General features: G+C 41.5%; 3 protein-coding genes across 6 annotated transcripts in view; 2 read left to right on the top strand and 1 right to left on the bottom strand.

Annotated features, from left to right (window-relative positions):
• Positions 1–849: 849 nt before the first annotated feature.
• On the top strand, positions 850–10,902 carry LOC142899337 (C-Jun-amino-terminal kinase-interacting protein 1-like). 2 transcript variants are annotated; one of them, XM_076042883.1, is made up of 12 exons: positions 850–1,059; positions 3,501–3,579; positions 4,309–4,845; positions 5,742–6,314; positions 7,107–7,364; positions 7,754–7,829; positions 7,911–8,077; positions 8,171–8,274; positions 8,888–8,998; positions 9,243–9,313; positions 9,463–9,561; positions 9,702–10,902. In XM_076042883.1, exons 1-12 carry the CDS (start codon positions 988–990, stop codon positions 9,772–9,774), a joined length of 2,220 nt encoding a protein of 739 aa, XP_075898998.1. In that variant the 5' UTR covers positions 850–987; the 3' UTR covers positions 9,775–10,902. The 2 variants fall into 2 exon arrangements, with proteins under 2 accessions (XP_075898998.1, XP_075898997.1); XM_076042882.1 differs by having other exon boundaries at positions 4,291–4,845.
• A 1,038-nt stretch (positions 10,903–11,940) lies between these two features.
• On the bottom strand, positions 11,941–16,707 carry cstpp1 (centriolar satellite-associated tubulin polyglutamylase complex regulator 1). Its single transcript, XM_076042885.1, has 9 exons — positions 16,100–16,707; positions 15,888–15,990; positions 15,664–15,794; positions 15,505–15,589; positions 14,305–14,390; positions 13,793–13,997; positions 13,369–13,478; positions 13,004–13,067; positions 11,941–12,870 (listed from the first exon to the last, which is right to left on the bottom strand). Exons 1-9 carry the CDS (start codon positions 16,179–16,181, stop codon positions 12,702–12,704), a joined length of 1,035 nt encoding a protein of 344 aa, XP_075899000.1. The 5' UTR covers positions 16,182–16,707; the 3' UTR covers positions 11,941–12,701.
• ckap5 (cytoskeleton associated protein 5) overlaps positions 15,137–22,743 on the top strand; it is a 26,334-nt gene continuing 18,727 nt past the window's right edge. The window contains exons 1-5 of one of the 3 annotated variants that reach the window (XM_076042880.1): positions 15,137–15,226; positions 15,468–15,611; positions 21,860–21,956; positions 22,064–22,257; positions 22,497–22,703. In XM_076042880.1, coding sequence (XP_075898995.1) covers positions 21,900–21,956; positions 22,064–22,257; positions 22,497–22,703 — 458 coding nt within the window. In that variant the 5' untranslated portion in view covers positions 15,137–15,226; positions 15,468–15,611; positions 21,860–21,899. Of the gene's footprint in view, positions 15,227–15,467; positions 15,612–18,040; positions 18,169–21,859; positions 21,957–22,063; positions 22,258–22,496; positions 22,704–22,743 lie in introns of those variants that run through there. The other 2 variants (XM_076042878.1, XM_076042881.1) reach the window with 2 other exon arrangements.

Raw genomic sequence — 22,743 nt, 5'->3', positions numbered from 1 at the left:
TATGAAGTTATTTAAAGAATAAAAAACAAACAAAAAAAACCTAAAACAGTCCTAAAGGAATCCTTGTAGTATTACTGACTGTAGTCAGTAACCCTTCAGTAATCTGCTGTTTCCTGAATTATATTGTCTTTCACTGTCTAATTGCCCAGCGTGCAGGCTGAAACAACAAACATTGAGCCCAGTGTAAAATAACGCCTCTGCTTTGTCAGGTGGCTGATTTTGTTTTGCTGGCTGCTTGGTGGCTTTTGTCTCTCAGGATCACAGTTACTCTGTAATCTCATTTGACAGGAGTACAAACACACACATACACACGCAGATGCACTCAGTGTTTATTAGCTTGAGCTCGGAGAGAAACGCCACAGGCAGATGGGCTGATGATGTCATGCCGTGCTCCTATTGGCTGGCTCCGACTTCCTCCCAACACCCTGCTCCCCTCCCCCCGCCCCTCCCTCACCAGATTGCTGTTCCTCTTCTCCCCGCTCTATCTCTCTCTCTCTCTCTTCAACACACACACACACACACACACACACACACACACACACACACACACACACACACACACCATCCTCCCCTCCCTTCCCTCTGACTCTCCTCTACATTTCCCTCTGCTGCTGCCAGGAACGGGGATGATGATGCTGATGCTGCCGCTGGTGACAGTGGCAGTGATGTGACGCGGCGGGCCAGCCGGCCAATGGCTGCGGAGGGACTAGCGAGAGGGGGCGGGCTCAGAGCTAAAGCTCACAGCTGATTGAAGCTGAGAGGACGGAGGAGGATGAGGAGGATGACTAGGAAGGGGACGGTAGAGGAGGAGGGAGGGTGTGTGTGTGTGTAGGGTGGGGGGAGACCTTGTCCTAGCTGAGGCGCTCCTGTGCTGGTTCATTATCAGGGAGGAGGTGGAGAAGGAGGTGTAGGTGGCGCTGCCCCCAGCACCACCACCACCACCCCACCCTCCTCATCCTCATCCTCGGCCGCTCGACCTGCGCCGACATGGACAAATATCGACCAAAGAGACCCACCACACTGGCTCTGTTCCCCAAGCTGCCACAAGCCGGCACCCAGGTAGGAAACTGGGAGGCTCCCCCTGTTTTTTTTTTCATTTCACAATTGGGTTACCACAGTGCTGAGCATCATGGGTGGATGCTGTGGTCAGGGTGAGGCTGTCGTGGTATCACACTGACACACTGACTGTGCTGTGGTTCGTGTCTCTTACATGGGACAGCGTTGCTTGATGCTTTCATCGGCGCTTGATTGTATTTCATGTGTGTGTACTGACGTGGCTTACTTCTCAAAATGGTGAAGCAGGAGGCTCTGCGTGTGTGTGTGTGTGTGTGTGTGTGTGTGTGTGTGTGTGTGTGTGTGTGTGTGTGTGTGTGTGCTGTACTTGAGTGCTTAGGTTTCCTGTTTGGTGTATTGCAAAGCAAATGGCAGATTTATTTATCGGCAGTATTTTTCAAACTCACTAGAATAGCTAATAAATAGATAAATACATCAAAGCTCCAGTTTAGGTCACCTGGTCAAGGACACATGCCAGGGATGTTGTGGTGATTAGCCCAGATTGGTGCTGGTAAACATAGCATCAAAGCTCTTCTGTCAGACGTAAATTATTCACAAAATGGTCAAAGTATAAATTTGATGGACCAACTGTTCGATTTTTTTTTCAGTAAGCCAAGATAAAAATGGATGTAATAACACCATCAAACAACAAACAAAACATGAATGATTTCCAGTGGTAATAGCACTGCATTAGCATTAGCTGCTCAGGCAGCACTGAGTGATCTTGCTGCCTTAATGGGAGTCGGCATTAGCTGTAGCACCGGCCCTGGTGTGTCCCTTTAAGAGGGAGCTGCATTCCGTTTACTGTGCCGGTGGAGATCAGGGTGGTCACGAAATCCTAACCTGCATCTGCCTACTTGCATCCAGTTATCTGTTAGCACGTAAAGGTTCTCTAATGGACCAACTGAATCATTATGTGTTTGACCCACGTCAAAGAATAAAAGGTTTTCCTGGGCGCAAGAGACTAAAGTTTAAAACTCAATTAAGATAAGACAAAAATGTACATGTCTAGAAACATGATGATGTTACACTTACAAAATGAACAATGATCACAATCTGCTTTTCTCACCCATCTGAGGAAACATTTGGATGAAAATCATGGTTTGTCATCCTCAGAGTACTCGTCATCTTGCTAAAGCACGTTAAGATAAACTGAACCATCTAGACAAAATAAAAACACAAAATATAATGAATAGAGATAAATAAAACCTGTAATGTTTTACTGCAATGAACAGGCCACCTGTGCAGGGTGAACCCTGCATTTGTCCAATGGCGGCCGGGATAGGCTCCCGCTAACCCCGCCCTACCAGAGTGCACGAGGGAGTGGGTGTAGAAAATGGATGGATCGAAGCAATACTTAACTGTAGTTATGCAATATTACTCGTTTTACCGTTACCATTTATCATCATCGTGTAGCATCACGCCACCACTAGTAGAGTGATTAGTAGCGTGATGAGCCGTGCTAACTGGCTCTACTAAGCTGTTCTAGTGCCAGCTGGACTCACCACAGGAGCCAGATTAGAACACTTACTGGACTGGCACTAAACTATCTGCTCGTGTCAAAAGTTCAACAGTGGGCACAGCCGCACGCCACGTGCGTTTATTCACTTGCAGACGTTTGTAACTGTGTGCTGTAATTCACATTACATGTCTGTTGGAGTTTGTGGTTAAAACTGAATTTGCGGCCATGTAAGATTATTATCGAAATAGAAACATTGTATGCTTTTGCCTCTTTTGGTGCACTAGATAAATGGAAAAAAAAAAAAAAAGCAAAATGGAAGCATTGCTCAGGAGGAATTATCTACACTATGACCATGTTATGACATGTTATGACACAGTTATGACATCTCACTTTTTTTTTTTGTTAACATTGACCTCTTAGAGTTGTGAGTACTGCGTGTCCCTAAACCCTCTAAACTTAACTAGCTGGCTGCGGTTGGTGGTCAAGAAATTGTGAATTTGCTGTTTGATTTTAGTGTGTCTTCTTGGGTTCCCTCTGTTTACTCCAGCTTCAGCCCACAGTCCTAAGACATGCACTATTAGAATAATGTGCTACTAGAAACTGTCTATAGGTGTGAGTGTGGATGGTTGTTTGTCTGTCAAGGCTCCGTAATAAAATAAACTGGGGACTCTTCAGGATATCCTCTGACCCAAGACAGCGTGAACTCAGCAGAAACCCAGAGTGCAAGAGAAGATGAAGATACATACAAAAAAAATACACGGATGTATTTATATTGTCGACAATGTACATGCAGGCATAAGTTAATTAAACAAAAACATAAGGCTGTGAGGTGAACATAAGGCTGTTGGAACATAGGCATGACCCACTTTTAATAATCACAATACAACTGCAGGCTTGACAGGAGAGGGAGCTGGTGAGATGTTGTTGCATGTCGTTGTGTTTTAAAAGCTGACTTTGCAGCTCTGTCTCATTCTGTTCTGTCCAGGACTCGATCAACAACAACTCTTTAGGCAAAAAGGAAAGCTGGAAGAAGGACTCGCGCTCTTCCTCACCTCACATTTCAGGTATAAACCACAGTGTAAGACAAGAAATGATCTTTACAAAATGCAGGTATATATCTAGAATACACAAGGACATAGTGATTCAAATTTTGCAGAAATTGAATGTCTTCTAGCTTCTTTTAAGAGAAATCTACTATTGCAATAACATTCATTCAATGGGCTTCAGTGTGCAAGTTTGTGACATTTGCATTATGTCCTGTGTGTAGCTAAGTGGGTTGCAGTGATTTTTCAGAGCTGAGAAGAAGAAAACCACTGTGATTTTCTCTAGCCTTCGCCGTGTGACCCAATGGCACATTGTTGATAGAACGTGTCAACATCCAGTGATTGGTTTGTACGTTTTGAAGCTAAATCAGTGGTTCTCCTATTTGTTAAAATACTCTGGATTTGATGCAGCAAGTTCTACCTTGTAGTTTGCCCTAAAATATGTAGAACACTTTGACTTGAGTTTTCAATCAAATCAAATTTCCAGTTAGAATTTGTCATTTGTTTATCAATTTTCACCATTTTACCTTTTAAGTGTGATATGAGTCACGGCTAATTTTTCTTAGTTTTACTTGGATAGTCTTTTACATAAAGAACGCAGTGAGTTTGATGCTTGATCCGACCGTTCAACTCTTTTTGCGCACCAACTCCTTGCTGCGCTCCGTTAATCTACCTCTAAGCTTCACCCGTAATCCAAAGCTCTACGTTCCCCCCCCCCCCCTGTTTCTCAAGGGGATGTGGCACCTGCAGCCAGTCATCCAAAAGCAGAGGACAAAGTCCAGCATGCCGCACGCCGTCCAGCCTCCAAAACGGCCCTGGCCGGCGGTGTTGCCCACAGCAGGGCAAACAGCCAGGCCGCCGCCACCACCTCGGACACGCACGCTCGAACCCGGGAGAAGCAGCTGTCTCGGGCCGCGAACGCACAGCCCTCAACCACGCCAAGGAGTCAGAAGAGAACGGCGGGAGCGGGAAGGGGAGCAGCGGCTATGAAGGAGCGAAACCAGAGGGACGCGAGGGGTCGGGATGCTCCGAAGGAAGACAGGAAAGCGGGACGGCTGTGTGAAGAGTCCAAAGGGAAGGACAAAGACAGGACTGGGCATACGAGGCCGAATGGACTAAGAAACCACGGGGCTGACGGGAAGGGAAAACTATCCGCCAAAGGTGGTAAAAAGGAAGGAGGACTGAGACACAACAATGCAGTAGCCACTCAGGAAGTCTATCTGACGGCCATGGTTGTTCCGCGGACACCTGTAGCACCGAGAAACCCGGAAAAGACCCAAAACCAAGGTGATGAACCCACCTGAGGAGTGCTCACTGCTGGTTTAATCATTTCTCCTTTCCTTGCTTTTAAACACACTAAAAAGGTTGAGGGGAAAGTGAGGTGAAGTGGGTTGGATGAGTTGATAGTTATTATTCTTAAAGATGGAAGTTCACTAATCCATAAAACTGCCATTACTTTTCTCTTTTGAAAATACAGCAGTGACATTCATATTAGGGTTTGTCCTCCTGGCTGTTTTCAAGTAATTGTATTAATTCTATTTTTTTTCTCTTAATGCTTTTTCAACAAAATTATACACTGAATGAAAAAGGTACTGCAAAATGTACTGAGGTGTGTCATTATAAGACGTTTTCTTTTTAAATGAAAAATTTTCTTGTTACATTTCTAAATGGTATGGTGTACTATATTGCTGGCATTTACTGAACATTCGCACCAGCTATCAAATTGCAGTAATACAATAATACATAACAATATTCCTTATGAATTTCATTATTTGTTCAAACTAAGCTTAATTCTCTTGTTTACTCAGCCTAAGTCAACATTTGACCAGTGAAACTCAATCACATGACATTTCAGCTCACTAAATAATTACTCCCTCTATAATGTGTTTAGGTCCTAAGCATTGCTGTGTGAGATGAGGAGTTACAGCCTATGCTGCTGACCAAATAGCAGACAAGACAGTGACAATGCTTTGCTGCGATGTTATGACAAATGAATAATTCTGAAATTCGATGAATTCAGCCATATTGCCATTTGCTCCAGAGTAACATGTGCAACCTACATAACAATTCCTCTGGCAGGCAGTAGAATTGACGGGTTAACCTGTTCCGCATCACATACAACTATCATCCACAATCAACAATCAACATTTCTTCACTGTCCACGTTGTCGTTTTATCCCACAGGCCAAAACCACAATAGGAGCCGGGAGAAGAGCACCGCTCTGTCCAGGTCCAGCAGTGATGGAGTGTCCAACAGAATGTCCATCAGCTCGGACACAGAGTGCCCGGCGCCGGGGCCGCTGTGTCCCTCTCTACCCCAACAAATCAACCCTGACATCACGGAGGAGGAGGGCGAGGGACAGCCGACTCCCAGCGCGCATGTCCAGAACGGTGGAGCCCACTGCCCCGAGGATGAGAGGGAGACGGAGAGGAAGAAGGATGGGAAAGCGGAAGTGGACGCAGGGGACGGACAGGGCGACGGCGACGCCGCGCTGGCCGACCCTGTTTCTCAGGGAGAGGGTTCGGCCGCCGTCCAGAGCGACGTCCGAGCAGGGCTGAACTACGACTCGGTCAAATACACTCTGGTGGTTGACGAGAACGCTCAGCTGGAGCTGGTCAGCCTCAAGGACTGCTTGCATGGTTACAATGAGCACAACGACGACAGCGATGCAGAAACTGTCTACCAGTCAGCCAATGAAGAAGAGGACCCAGATTATGAGGAGGAGAGGAAGAAAGGAGGGAAAGCCAATAACAAAGGTATGGCGATGAAACCCCCCACCTCAAAAAATAAATCAATACATTTTTTGGTCAGGCTTTCTATCAAGGTCTATTGTATAATGTATTATGAGTGCCTTTATAAGGCATTATAATACCTTATAAAGACATAATAAAACATGCCATAAATGTTCATACTCACTTATGACCTTTAGGAATAATTATAAGTGGTGGATATAAGTGTGTTATATGTGTGTATATATGTCATATGTGTTATAAGCTAACTGGTTATAATAAGGTATGTCATTCAGAACTTGAGTGTTAACTTTGCCATGCAGGTATAAAACATTATGAATGATGAGCTTATAACATATTATATACATTGTCATAAGTTGTCATACATAATTGTCAACATTCATGACATGTTTTCATAGTGCCTTATAAAGGCATTATAAATGCATTATACCATAGACCTTCATCAAAATGTTAATTTTGACTAAATTGATTGATTCTAAAGGTCCAATGTGTAAAATTTGGCTTGATGTGTTATACACATAACATACTGCCCATAAATACATTAATAAAAGAGTATACTCGCAGTACAATAAAAGTAATCCTGCCATGAGAACGGTTCTCAGGCTTATTTTTTGGCAAACGCTTTGAAGAAGGCTCTGAAAGAAAGCAAGTGACAAACTCTGAAGATGCAAAGCAAGGTGGCAGGAGGGCAAATGAGCACTATTATCTCCTTCCTTGCTAAATCCATCCATCTACTGCATGTGTGTTTCCTGGTTTTACACTTGTAAATTGAACTCTCCTGTGTTTTGCCCGTCTTAGATAGGAGCGAAGAGGACGAGAAGAAAATAAGGGAGGATGAGGTGATCAAGAGGAGGAAGGAGGAGGATTTAAGAAGGAGGAGAGAAGAAGAGATCAAGAGGAGGAGGGAAGTTGTTGCAAGGGTCTGTAAGCAGCCTAAAGTCATCTCGACAACAGCTACAGAGGTGGATGAGTCCCATCGAGGAAGGGCCGCGGCTTCCCAAAGCAGGAAGTTCCTCAACCTGTTCGGCAACAGCGCCAGTCAGTACAGCGCCACTGGTTCGTATTTTCTATTTTTATTTATTTGTTCAAACATTAGTTGGTAGCGTTTGTTTTTACAAAACTCAGTAAGGATATATGAGTGTCCCTGTTCCCAAACTTGTGCACGAAATGGCCCCACAAACAGTATTAGCTTCTGCTACACATGCATCTTCTCTGCATTTGTCTGCGGGCTCTCTACTGCCCCCTGGCGGCCCCCATGTTGATAACCACTGCCCGAAAGCACTGGGAATGATGAGATGATTGACACATTCTCATCATTGTTATACATCGTCAAATGTTTTTAAATGGTTGGCTGTTTTGTTTTAACGTTTCTTATCTTATTCACTTTCTTAATGTGAGGAAACTATGCAAACTGCTGAGCATAACATTTGTGCTGTCTAACTCAGGTGCTGGATCCTTTGGGCTTTTTTCCTGCGTTTTGGACGGGGTGGAACGGCAACAGAGCCACAGAGCGGTCTACAGGTAGGTCACCGGACATTACACAAATGAATTATTTTCAAATATGTAGATTAAAAATGCAATTTTCTGGTGACCCGACACCAGGTTTGTACCCCGCCACGAGGATGAGCTGTGCCTGGAGGCAGACGACCCTGTGCTGATGCTGGTCCAGTCTGAGGACCTGTGGTGTCAGGGCTACAACATGAGGACTGGCACCATCGGCATATTTCCAGCGTTCTACGTTGTCAAGGTGGCTAAAGAAATGAACCAAGGTGCGCCACACGAAAACGTAAAACAGGATCACTTTTTCCCTTATAGTTGTGCCATAATCAACATTTGAGAGTTTTTTTTTTTTTATGTCTCAGTCCAAAAAGATGGCTGGACAGAGCAGTTCCTGGTGCGCTTCCTGGGTTCAGTCCTGGTCCCCATCCACAAAGGCAATGATGTGCTGTGTGCGGCCATGCAGAAGGTGCATATGTACTTCACTAAATCTCAATTTCTCTTCGAAACTTAAAAAAACCCCAACAAAACAAAACAAACAAACAAAAAACTTTACAACTGTCCACCTGGGGAGTTGTTGATACAATTTATTTTCCATGAAAAATCACCACAAGAAACCATTAGATCACGTTAGGATTTCATCACATTCACCGTGTTGCATAAGTGAAAGGCCGTACCTTTGAAAGCTAATCACTCTGTTTTCTCTAAGCTCTGTAAGTAGGGTCAAATCCTTCCTAAGAACATTATGACACAGAGCTCGCTAGCTTTCGGCTCGCTTCATGAAATGGTACATTTGTTCATTTTATTTCACGATTTAGATTTTACTCTGCAGCAGGCTTAACTATTGTTTCCAAATGGACGGGATTTGATGGTGTCATAAGCTTCCTGAGATTGTGAGATCAACTTATCGCATGAAGGATTCTGAATAAGAGGTCTTTGTATCGTGCCTGGGCCACTGTCACGTGGCAAACAAACAACTCATTTACAACTTGTAACTTGCAAATTGGTAAACACGTTGATGTTGAATGATCAGAGCCGTTCACTTCCGTTATTTGTTATTTATTGTTGTTATTTGATCACAGGTGGCGTGTAACAGGCGGGTAGCAGGTCAGCCACCCTCAGCCTGTGTTCTGGAGGTCAGCGTGAAGGGTGTGAAAATCAGTGTCCAGGACCAGTGTCAGTCTGCTCGCAGGGTTCGTGCACAACTTTATGCTATCATGTGGTGTGTGTTCAACTATAAACACATAGAGAAATGTAGGTAAAATCCAAGCTCTGGCAATAATTGGTCCTTCTGCCGTGGAAGGCTTCCTCATGGTTGGTATTTATCACACCATCACACAGTACAGTGTACAGTACAGTACAGTGAAAGATAAAATAAAGAAATATTCTATCATTTTCTTTCATGACATGGAGCACACCAAGTTTCTTTTCTTGCAGGGGGAGCAGTGTTTTAACTTTTTCCAGTTGAAGAACATCTCATTCTGTGGGTGTCATCCAAAACACAGCAAGTAAGTGCAGCCAATTTTGTCGTCATCATCATCAAAAACGAATTGATCTTTTTTTTTTATTCAAATAAATTGTTTTCCTCAAGACGTGTGGCATCATCTACAAAAATGCTGCTGATTAACACTGATTAACACTGCTCCACCTGCGGCAGGTATTTTGGTTTTATCACCAAGCATCCTGACGAACAACGCTTTGCCTGTCATGTGATGATGTCAGATACAACGTTACACCCTCTGGCCGAGAGTGTTGGGTAAGAGTTTTGCGCGGCATTTGCATTTTGTTCTTTTCATATTGCATGTGTGGATGTTTCTAAACCACCACGAGGCAGATTCATATTTTGTTGCTGTTGTATTTTGTGACAATTCTGTGTCCTCTGTGGTTTCCCTGCAGGACGGCATTCCAGCAGTTCTACAAAGAACACATCGGTTACTCCTGTCCCACTGAAGACATCTTCATTGAATAACATTACATTCCTGGCCTAGCTGTGTACTGATTACTAGCCCTGTGCTTTAAAGAAGAAAAAAAAAAGAAAAAAAAAAAAGAGACTGAAACCATTAACTGCACCACAGATGTATCTTTGTCAGCACTTGCATGGTGGATTTCTTAACTGAGTAGATTCCTGAAGTTACGGAAGGGGGTAAGAAAGGACACTAGAAGACGCTCCATTGGAAGAAAAAGTTAAACCTGCTCATACATAATGTCAAAATATAATAAGGGCAGGAGTTGAAGTCATGAGGTTTATATCAAGTGACAAATCCAATCTCGGTCAACATAAATCAATCCTTACCACATGACTCTAAAATGGTTTAAGAGCAAACTTAAAATGAAAGCATCCAGAATTGGTCCATTATCAAGTCGTGATAAGGACAGTGCCTATATAAATACAGAAATTAAATATTTAAATGGAAATTAACCTTTTTAGAGGAAGAAACATCTATATATTATTTTTGTCAAACATCAGAGGGTTCGAGATTCTAGAAATTCTGACATGTTTGACGTTTCCAAAAATACTCTCTGTCCTGCTGAATCCCATTTAACATTTTTAACCCCTTGACTTGACAATCTACTGCTTGACAAGACCATGGAGTTTCTATTGATGTGCCTCGTTTCTCTTTTTGCTGCTTGATGTTTTTTTTTTTTAAATCATTATTATTCCTCAATGTGGTTCCAGCCACAGGTTAAATGTGTACAATTACAAGGCCCAAGCGGCGCTGTGCAATTAAACGTGTACAACAAAGCAGGCTGGTGGAATGGTAAATCACTGTGCATTCGAGTAACATGTCACATTCTGTTCACTGTAACTTTGTATCGCCTGCTCAGACTGGGCGGGGATCCAAAACAGTGTTAGGACACAATATACTCTGATAAAACATTGCAGTCGAATGAAAGAAATATCTGCACTGTCTTTAAAGGAGACGCTCACGGTTAGGACCCCTGGTGATCTGGTGGCTCAACTGATTTTACAACCAAATTGCTCTCTATAGTGACCAATGACCGTGCGCGCATATTTGTTTGTTTCGTTCCAAAACGCAGCTTCCCCAGCATCTGCAAACATCCGAGTTACGTGACGAATACGTCTGAGCAGATTCATGTAAAGGAACATTAAGATGTTTTTCAAAGAGTGCCTATTTAATTTTCTACCGGTATTGTGAGTGTAAGTATCCTATGTATTTGATGTTTACTTTTCCGTTAACATGATCTAAATACTATTACTATCAGTCAGTCTCACTGTCTGGCTCTGACCTTGTGCACCACAATGGCTGCCCTGCAATGTTTTATATCCTCATTCAAATCCTTACAAGGCTGGTTACTGTGATTCAGTGCTGTTGTACTGACCGTGTGTCATGTTGTGGACTGGGGTTGACAATGAGTGTCCTTTAGTTTTTATCTTTAAGATTAGCATTATTAATGGACCTCTGCATTTTCTCGCTGATGATCTTCCTGCTATTGCATTCAAGGGAAAACCAATATATCAATTACTTGCAAATATGCCGTAATAAGAAATGCATTGAATATCGGAGGCATGTACCCTGAAACAACACATAAAGCAGAATCACAGTTGCCAAGTTGGGAAGGAGTTTTTCTGAACATCCTGCATCCATAAAATGTTCATTTTCATGGCAGTCATGTGTGATGCACTATAAAGGTTGTTCAGATCCACCTGAAAGTGTCCTTTCCACTTTTGTGATTCAAACAGCATGGGAGGTCTACTGTACATGAGTAATCTCTCTCTCTCTCTCTGTCTCTATCTATCTGTTCGTCTGTTTGTATATTATTGAATGCTGTTGGTCTGACCCAAACCTGGCTGTGACAGAGCATGATACTGAAATTGATGTTGTAGAACTTAGGACACAAACAACATGAACACAAGCAGTATTGATGATGATGGTGGTTATTCTTGTCAATAAATCACTTTTGCATCTGCACTTTAAAGACGTGATTTAAAGTCCAGTGACCTTGACCTTTAGAAATGAACTTGTTTAGCAGCTAAAAACATGGTTTTCAAAGGTGACATTATTACATTGTTGTCTGACATTCATACACTGGAGAAAAAACACATTTTCCACAATGTCATATCTGGGAATTTCGGAATGTAGTGTAAAGTGTAGAGCTGTTTGGAGGAAGTGATACAGGGGAAATGATGAGAACAAAAATAAAAACGGTAACAGTTGGGAAGAACATTCAAAAACTGCGAAAATAAACACAATTGAATAAATAAACTGACAGTAGTGCATTGACAGTCACATCAACAGTTGAGAAATAGGAACAGGAAAAATTTTAATGCACATGCAGCCTGCAAATGTATGAGTTCCAATTGCTGTGTATGTTTTTAAGATCTTGTCCACAAGTTTCACATATGAGTTGCACATCAAATCAGTCAACTATTTAATCGTGCCAACTATTATAAGAGGGCTTGATCCGCCCAGTCAGCCCCGCAGACTAGTTAGTCAGGGTGACTAGTATGTCTAGTAGTCTAGCAGGGCCATTTCCACCATATCCAGTGTCTTTTCAGAGTGCCTGTCCCCTGTTAGTGTAATCCTACAAATGAATGTTGATCTATTATTGAACAGAAAATTGATTATTCTATCAGTGATTCCACCACTGGCTATCTATTTAAAATAATCAGTGCAGAAACTCATCAAATCAGAAAACTGTGCAAAGAGGAACTTGAGCATAAAATGTTTATGCTCAAAATAAAAAGTGCTACATTGCATTCACATCACTTGATCCTTCAATATTTTTCTGGAAAACGGTGGAAAAACTCAATCCTATGTAAAGATGGAGAATAATTCACGCTGACGAAGCCTTATGTCAAAACTGAAGTATAACCACGTTTTTTTTTTCTTCCAGAGTAAGTAACAGAGGCACATCTTTGATGTGTTCTCAACTTCAGTTTTCAGAGGAATCCGTCTCCTCTGTCGAGCCGTCGCTTTCCACCTCCATCCTCCTCCTGTGGTGAATGTTCTTCCTGGGCGAGGCCTTCCTCTGCACCTCCTTGAGGGCCCCCACGGCACTGCCACTGCTGTTGCTGCCTGGGCTTACTGAGATCTGGGCAATTCTGGACAGTGTCAAAGAAGGAAAGAAATGCAGGGAAGAGGTAAATAGGGCAAAATGTTCAGAGGCCCCCTATTGGCTAAGCAGCATATTCTTTGTACTGATGCAGATGTGCATTTCTACGTGTATGCTCTTACAATTTGTCCAGTTCTTGGTCCATTTCTGGGTCAATGAGCAGCTCTGCCTTACTAGGTAACACACCTACACAAAAGGAAAATTGCAGATTAGTATTTACAGAATTAGGACAAACTTGAAGTAAATGAAGTAAATGTTTTTCAGTAAAAGTCAGTGGTTTGCTGCTTTAGATTAAATCCCCTCATGGTACAAATATACATTTGTGGTCAATAACAGCAATTAGTGTCTGTAAAAGCTGTTGAACAATCTGAATACTTCACAGATACTTTATGACTTATTGGTAACAATAGGACAATTTGAAGTAAACCTTATGAACTTAGAAATATTCTCAGGACACAAGTAGGATAATATCAGCTGTTATGCATACCAATGGTTTCATTGACAGTCTCGTGTTTAGCCAGGGTCATTAGGAAGCTGTAGTAAGACACTTTGTCAATCTGCTCCAGTGCTTCCCTCATGCAGGACCTGGGAGGATGACTACATACACAGAGATTGGAACAAGACAAAAACAAAAAAGTTTGACAGTCTGATCACACAAAAAACCTCTCTTGGTAAACAACAGAAACTGATTCTTGTCTTCAGTGATGTATTTTGGGTTATGACAGCCAACAGTTGTGAAAGGGGTTCGTTACTAAAGGACGTTGGAATGACTGCTGCCTAAAAGTAATGAAATTAAAACATTTAACAAATACAAGAAGAGATTGATAAGGTGTGGTTTTACATTAAAATTCAGCTTTATATTCATGACAGTGATAGGGTGGATTAGATGAGACTTTTTGTGGCTACATTACCAGTGCTTGAACCGGTCACACAGGGCGTCTATACACTGAGCAAGAGAGGACGGCATCACGCTGTCCTGCTGCTCGTCTTTGTCATTCTCCTCAGCTGCCACAGAGGGAAGCTGATCGGCGGAGGTTGAAGTGGGAACAATGACCGTGTTGGGACTTTTTCCTGCCAGCAGATCCTGGTAGATCACCAGCACACTCTCCAGGAACTCTAGAGACAATTATACCAGAGCAAATGCATCATTTGTACACTTTAGGTGAAAACAGCTTTACTTTGTCGTGCATCAGTAAATAGATTTTTTTTTTTTAAATCAAAAACAAAACATTTTGAATCACCCTTCAAAGCATGACAATTAACCTTATGTTGTTTAAAATGGTCAGGTGTATATAAAAGAAACTGATGTATAATTGAAAAACACATACACAAACACACACACATACGGACATATACATATGCACACATACACATTGACCGATTGGTTAATTAATTGTATAGGACAAATCATTTTTGCCAGTACCCTGATAATAGAACTGCAGCTGGAAAGCAAAGAGGAAATCAGCGAATGACATCAGGCAATCCAAGGCATCGTCCATCAGGACAATTCTGAGAGAGGAAAAAGTATTACCAGAGGTATTTCTAAATAGGCATACACGACCTATGCATTTTATTTTAATTCTAATATTATTTTGGTAGGCTGTAGGTGTCAAATTATATGTAAAAAAATAATAAAAATAAAACAAAATATGCATTTACATTACTTGTATTGAGTAAGTGAGTCAGGCAATAAAATTAAGATTGAAATGGCTAGAAACGCTACTGTTAATAGCAGAACACAAATCAATATATAATCAACATAAAACATTTTTTTAACATTGTACAACAAAGTGACGTCTGTGCATCAATCTTTTATCTTGAGAACATGGAAACTAGAAAAAAAACAGAAAAGGCTGGAGTGCAAATCAGTAGATTCACAGCTTTACATGCTTTGACATTACAATCACAGCATAACGGAATGTAGAGGCTCTAATCCCATATCAAAGACATGTGGACATTGGAATATATTCTATGTCAGAAGGTTGTAAAAAAAATCAATTTCAACAAAAGCACAGTGAGAAAGTGTAATAGTAAATAGTCTACATTTGGATAAGATATTCATACAAATAGTAGTACCATTTAAGAAATATAAAATATTTCATAATTGCAATAATTTCATAATTAAATTGAACCTGTAATAATAAAAATCAGTAACATTTTTTTTTTTTTTTTTAGCTTGCATAGATTATATTATTAGTTTCAAGTCTACTGTTTCTCTTTGACAAAGGACTTGTGTCAGTGACTACAATGATGTGGAAGTGTAAATGTGTAAGATGTAAATGTGAAAGAAATAATAGAGAAGTTGCTAATACTGCAAAGGTTCTGACCATTTCAATGTCGCATTGGTGAGTACAGTGTACAAGTGCAGAGACTGTACAAGAGTTTAAGTTTGGGGATCGTGTGCATTTAACTTTAATCTTGAGAACATGAAATCTAGAAAAAAAAAACTAAAGGAGTACAAATCGATAGATTTACAGCTTTACTGCAGCAAACAGATCAATGCTTCAACATTACATTCACAGAATAAGGAAATGTCTTTAATTTCTTCCATTCTTGAAATGTGTTTTTCAAAAAAAAAAAAAAAAGAACTTAGCGGCTACTGAAGTGGAGTCAGTTCACTGACCTGGCTGTACTCTGCACCATTTCAGCTGGGAAGTCAGGACAAAGCAACTGCAGCAGAGAGCGATACTCCAGCAAGGACAGTAGGTCTGAAATACAAAAGGCGTACAGGTACAGTTGCCATATTCTCTCTTTTTCTCTCACAATGTCTTTATTTACTCACCTCCACTCTTGCCAAGTTGCCTGTAGCATCTCCAGAAGACTCTTATGAAGGAGGCTCTGTTATGAGGAGTAGCCCTGATGTAGTTATACTCTCTGAAGAGGACATGGTTACTGTTCTTCACGCTGCTGAAACTACACAAGTGCATACATGTCCAAACATAAAAAACAACGACGAAAGCAGCAACAAACATGTGCTTCACACCGACGGGCGTCTGCATAACTTACTATTCAGCAAAATAGCGAATCACCCCAAACTGAGCGTATTCCTCTTTGTGTTCCAACAGCTGAGTCACTGCGTCACTCAGGTAAAATAACACATTGCTGTCCGCTTCAAGGGAACGGACACAAAATTAGGCAAGACAATTACTCAAAATGGTTAAATATAGCAGTACGATTGTCAAAATATTGCAAAAAACAAAAACAAAAACAAAACCTACCAAGATATTCGTCCACGGGGACGATGGAATTAAATCGGTTCATTCTGTTTGTCCCGTTTGAAGATAACGTCGTAATTAACATTAATACAGTTTGAATGATTTTTTTTGGGGGGGCAAACTAATAAACAACATGCACCTGTGACTTAGCATGTAAATACATTTTGGAATTTTATTAAGAATTTAGAAAGCTCTTATCTGCGGATTTTGCTGAGACGGAGGTTGTCCATAGAGATGTTGTGAGTTACATTTAATAAGTACCCCGGAAAAACGCGGCACGCAAAGGTTCCGGGTATCATTGAGGCAAACGTCTTCATTCGTAGGGCTTTGATTCCATTTGCATCCTCTTTCCGTTGCAGCACTCTCGCATAAAGGTCTGTTTTCCTCTTCACCTTCTGATTTCTTCTTTGAGTTAATCAATAAATCCTGTTACTGTCAAGAAATCTCAAAATCACATTCCTCCCATCAAATTGTATTTTTGAGATTGGGCTGTCTGTAGTGCAGCCCTCATACACCTGTTCTGCATCCAGTTCAAACAACCCGAGTAAATTCGGACTCTTTACTGCCCCCATCTGGCAGAGAAACGCAATGAGCTGTTCCCAGTTCGTAAAGGGGAAAGTCAATAGGTATACGCGTTGTGTCAGGCGTATACAGTATTAAAAATATATATAATTACATTGCTCTGTTCAATGTGACAGACAGTATTTTGCTCGCATGGTTGAACATTATTTGCAAAAGATGTGACTCATAGGAAAATGTGGTTCTGGAGTTCTAATATACTGTCTTGCATTACTTAAGGAATCATGTCTTCAGTTATATGGTTTCCGGTTCTTAACACTGGTTGCAAACTTCTACCATGGTTAACAGTAGCAGCCTTCTTAAGATTTCCTGCAATACCAAGTTGATTGTATTCATTGTGTGAATAATAAGACCTTCACTTCCTTGTTCCAAAAATATTGATAAATCATCTACCAATAAGGAGAGATTGTTGTGAAGAATACATGCTTTTTTTTAAAGACATATATTCTCTAATCCCACATCAAAGACATGACTAGGAGTATATTAGATGTGGGAAGGTTGTAAAAAACAACAACAACAAAAGCCCACATATGTATAGGATACTCATAAATACGAGTGTATAAAGCGTTAGCAAATATTGGAATAATTTGACTTTATTGATGATAAAGTTCCCTTTGTCCTGTGTCCACTAGAACTCCTAGTGACTCTGACTTGTCCTTTGAACGTTTAAACGTCTGCCCTATTAATACTGGCATCTCTGGCCTTCTTTGCTACAATGTCATCCCCCTCAGTCCTCCATGAGTCCAAATCCAAATAAACATAAACATTACCCAACTACAAGCTCCTGTCAAAGTAGCCAAGCAAATACGAAGCTGTTCGCTATCCAATCGGTAAAAGGGATTTCGTATTTTAGGGGCGGGACACTTTTCAAAATCCAACCAATCACTAACTTTGGGTAGCGTCAAAATACGAAGGCACTTTGAAGCATAACCAAGTAATTACGATACAAATATTGATTGTTTAGAGAGGAAAAGACAGAGAAGAACGGGAGTGTTATAAACGCTGGTGTCGCTTACTCTGTTATACAGAAAGAATTTTATTAAAGCCATCCGTCAGGAGAGTGACGCAGACTGGGTGGTGTCCTTGTCTCCGCCCTCATCCTGTATCGCCGCCCTAATTTGACAAAGCTCCGAAAAGTTACGCCGGTCCAGGTCCGGAAACTGCCTTCACGTTGACTTAGAAATAAAAGCGCGAAATATGTACTGTTTATGTAACTTGTTATGCGTAACTCAATGTGCTCCAATAATTGTTAGGAATAAATATACATTATATTTGATCAGTGCAACACTCCTGTATTACTAAATTGTAACTTGTTTATTGAAATGAAATGTTGCACGTTCCAGTTTTATTTAGAACCGGAAGTGGTTATGTCGCCTTCGCGTCGACCACACTCGTATAAAAGGCTAGATTGTATCCGTAGGTAGCAGATTTCACTATTATCCTAATCTATCAGAACGGACGGCATCATTTTCTCGTCCTTAAGGCCACCACAGGTATTCCAGCGATTTGTCACAATTTTCGTCATACTGCTTATTCCTATGCTCGGCTGAAACCTGAAAGTCAAAGCTGTTGTGGGTTGTTATGAGCTGCGTTGTTAGGCCTGGCCGTGTTGGCGCGGATGTATGGAAGGTTAGGTTAGCCGCCTCAGAGCCCTTCATGGGTTTTGGAGCTGCTAGTCGGGACTACCGAGTGGCAGTTGACAATACGGTTTCGCAATGACTATGGTTTGAGCCAATGCGTCCACTCTAGTATGCGATGATAAGTCTTACGTTGCCTACGACCCAAGGGTTTTTACGAAAAACGCACTAAGCTGCAGCCTACGGCTGTTTGTGTCATTGCTAAGTGAACGCTAGCTAGTTAATGGCGCTCGTTGGACTGGTATCTAACGGCTACTTAAGATGATGACCACTCCCAGTCTGAGTGAATCTTGTCGAAAATTAGTCAGCTGAAATGATGATGCTGAACGACGGTGGTGCTATTCTGAACGACTAATGGCAGAGTAATGTTGTCTGGTCAATTAGGCTAGCGCACTGTGGGCAGCTGTCTGCATGTCTTCAGTGTGGCCTCTTTTTTTTTTTTTCCTTTTTTTTTTCTTGCACTATAAGTATTTCACAGTTCTTCTGCAAATCGATGCTTCGAGGCATGGTGATGCCATCAGCCATCAGATTTCCATTATTTCTCACATCGCATGACCTCTCTGGTAAATGTGCCAGTAGAACACATTTTACAGTTGCAGTCGAGCCCCAACAGGACAGTTAATAATCTGCTTCACAGAACGCTTTTATTTTAATAGGAGTCTCTTGGCATTGAAAAAAATATACTTGGTTAATATGAATATTATATGCGATATTTTTTATGTTCCTTGATTTTGCATCTTGTTTTTTCCTTTCCTTGAACGCTATCAGTACGTACTTGTAGGTCTCTCAATGGATTAGACGGTAGCATGATTTGTGACATGCATCAACAGTAGATGTATGATTGTTTGACTAATACAATGTGTTTACTTCTGTGAAGTGAAGCTTCAAACAACTGAATTCACTCCAGTCACTTTCCTAAATCGTGTATGGGAGCTTTCAGCTTTCACATTGCCTCTGTTTGGCCTGAACCAAAGGATCAGAGTTTTTTTTTTTTTTTTTTTTTTTTTTTAATTCTGTGATAGTTCAGACCCTTTGTCCAATGTGAAAGCACACCTGGACTACTGCAGACCAAAGACGCCGCCTGAAAACGTTTTGTCTTGATTCGCTTGCATCTACCATAGTTGCATAGTACAAAGAGCTTGCAAAGGTAGCCACCAGTAGTTCAAAATGCATCTCAGAAAGAATTGCATGGTCAGAGTACTGCACATATGACCTATGATTTGGTCAATTAAAACAGAATACCTAACCCGCAATGTAACAGGAATTTGACTGAAAATGCTGCTTTTCTGTGCAGAAGAGAATAATATGTCTGGGGAAAATTGCACAGACAATCTGGGTGGCAGAAGCCCTCCTGTTAAGGGTGTGTCATCTAAGGCACCTCACGCTTTGATTACGACTCGACTATTCACAGATTGTCAAGGTTATCGTGGTCGTCACGGTTATCAATGCATCTTTTTTCCCCAACACCGAACTTAAAACGGCTGCTGCTGTTAAACAAGGTGTACAGAGCAAACAAATTTACATGTTAACTTTTTTCAGATCACCAATATTCTCCACATATTTTCAAACAAGAACCAAACAATAAGCTACACTTATTAAACAAATGGAATTTTCTTTTAGCCAAAATCATTGGCTGTTCAGATTCTTTTTCAGTTATAACAGTTATTATAATAAATAAAGACTTCCAAATTTGCTTTTAAACAAAATCCTCACAAACATTTCACAAATGTCTTTGGATTCAATCCGGCCATCAATTTTACTGCTTCTTCTGCGCTCAGGGGCGCTCTGGGTGCTGCAACCAGTTGCTGGTTTGTTACAGAGCCCCGTAGAAAGACAAACAGCCATTTATTCTCCTACACTAGTCTCACCTACAGACAATTTTGAGCTCCCAGTTTGCATCACGTGGCAGGATAACGTTGTAGCCGGACAGAACCCACACAGACACGACCTTGTTGCTGTGATGCGGCACCCCGTGTCATGTTCTTTTTGTGTTTTAACTAAACAAAAAACAACAATTTGAACATTTATGAATCCCCTTTTGAAAAATATCGACTGCTGAAAACTGAATGTTAAAGGTTGACAGAGTGAACAAAGTGCAACAATGAAAGATTGGGGCTTGTACGGTCATGAAAAAACTTGGCAAAGCCATTGAATTTAAAAAAGGATGGAAAATATTTTTGTTGCGTGTGGATGTGCGTGTGCATGCTGCAGGACGTGTGTTCATGGGCACAGTCGCCTATGTGCAAATTAGTGCGCAGTCTTAGCTTTTTAGAGTCAATTTCAGACAGTAGTTGTGCCTTGTACGTGCTTAGTAGCCACACGAAGGAGAGGAAATATGAGGCAGCAGTTGCTGTTGCCCCCCCTTGCAGATGCCCATCAATGGGTTTCATGACTCAAGACTTTCCAAGATCTCTAGCGGTGCCACTTCAGTTTCCAGAGCAAGCAAACGCAACACAAATCCGTAATTAAGTCCATAAAGTGGGGATAATGCATGTAACGGATACGTGATTAATGGATTCACATTCATTCAAGTCATCTGAGGACGTTAATGCTGCAATGTTCTCACGCGGCCACATCGCAGCAACTTCGAAATGCATTGTGGCAGCACCGGGTCCAATTGCCTTTCATTGCATGGCATTCAACATGTAAAATTCTCCGTCGTATCTTCGGCAACCTTTGCTCTATCGAGTGACCTCACACGCTAGATGGGATGCTGGGGACACTGCTGATGTTGTACCCAAAGTTTTTGCCGTTACTATTTTCTATTCTTGCCTACGTTGTTTACGACCCAAGTTTTTTTTTTTTACATGGTGTGGGTGCTTACTGCACATGAGCGCCCATGTTAATGCACTTAGATCACAAAATATGCTGTTCTTTTTTTTGCCGTGTGTGTTAAAAGTGGTCATGCATTTTTAGAAAGCACTGATCTGTATTTCCAATGGCGATTTTCTTGACTTATTTCCTCACGCGTGGCTTGAATCAGTGGATTCAATTTGTGACCTAGGAAGCGGAGGCCTGTGCTTGAGTGTGCTTTCAGGCGATGACTTGGCAAGGTTAAAGTGCTTGAGAGCGCGAAAGCTTTCAGTCGTCGGCGTAATTCCGTTTCACTGTGTTCTTCTTATGAACAAAGCCAAGCAAGTCCACTTCGTGCTTGACTGTGTGTTAACTGTTAGAGAGCTGCTTTATCAGGTGCTTCAGAAATCAAATATTTGAGTTATTAGTTATTGGGTATTTTACTGGTTCTGTTGTGTAATTTGATAATCTGATAAAATGGATGCAGAAAATATTTCATAATTTTTTGTTGCTTTCTTTGGTAAGGTTCCTGAGCCTGCTTCCACCAAACAAAACATGTCTGCTTTTTGTGTGTCACATAAAATATTAAAGCCACGTTTTGGGGACCTCGCCTCCCCGCTGTTGGGTTATAACCTCATTGGAAATGCCATATCGTCATCTTTAAATGAAATCCACCGGTTACTGCTGCAACAGATTTGCCTTGATGACTTTGCTGAATATACCAACATTTTTGTCGTATGTAATTTTTTCCCAGCTGAATTCCTTTTGGGGAAGTCCATCCCCTATTGACCACCATGGGGGACAACAGCGAGTGGTTGAAGCTTCCCATTGACCAGAAATGTGAACATAAGGTAATCTCTCCGTTTAGCTTGACTTACACTCTAGAATCATGTTTGCTCATCATGCAGTTGTTCACACATTGACCCCTCTTTCCTCATCAACGTTTTTCTCTGACCAGGTGTGGAAAGCCCGTCTGAGTGGTTATGAGGAGGCTCTGAGCTTGTACCAGAGGATTGACGATGAGAAGAGTCCAGAGTGGGGCAAATACCTGGGACTGATCAAGAAGTTTGTGACTGAGTCCAATGCGGTGGCTCAGCTTAAAGGCCTTGAGGCGGCCCTGGCTTTTGTGGAGAATGCCCACGTAGCTGGCAAGTAAGTAAATGTGTGACATTGGAATGGCGTATTCTGTTTTAGGTAGTAATGTGCAACATGATGATTTTTTTTTCAAGAATATTGAAAGAGCGTTCTTGTAATTTTATGGTGTTTGTGGCAGTGACAGTTTGAGTAATGTTTTTTTTTTTTTTTTTTTAATACGGTCAAAGATGTTTTTCATAAGTTTGACTAAGTGCCAGTGCGCTGCCTTTACATCATTATGTGTTTGTTTTCTGCAGAACAACGGGGGATGTGGTGTCTGGAGTCGTGACCAAAGTGTTCAACCAGCCAAAGGTGCGAGCGAAAGAGCTCGGAATGGACATTTGCTTGACGTACATAGAAATTGAAAAGGCTGAGGTGGTTCAGGATGAACTCATTAAAGGGCTTGAGAACAAGAACCCCAAAATTGTGGTGGCTTGCATTGAGACACTCAGAAAGGCCCTCAGGTTGGTGCAGTTCGTTTTTTTTTTTTAACGCTGACTATTC

This window comes from Nelusetta ayraudi, unplaced genomic scaffold (genome assembly GCF_046127955.1).
Source record: "Nelusetta ayraudi isolate G7.1 ecotype Tasmania unplaced genomic scaffold, CSIRO-AGI_Nayr_v1 ptg000071l, whole genome shotgun sequence".
NCBI lineage: Eukaryota > Metazoa > Chordata > Actinopteri > Tetraodontiformes > Monacanthidae > Nelusetta > Nelusetta ayraudi.
This window is presented reverse-complemented; position numbering and strand designations above follow the sequence as displayed.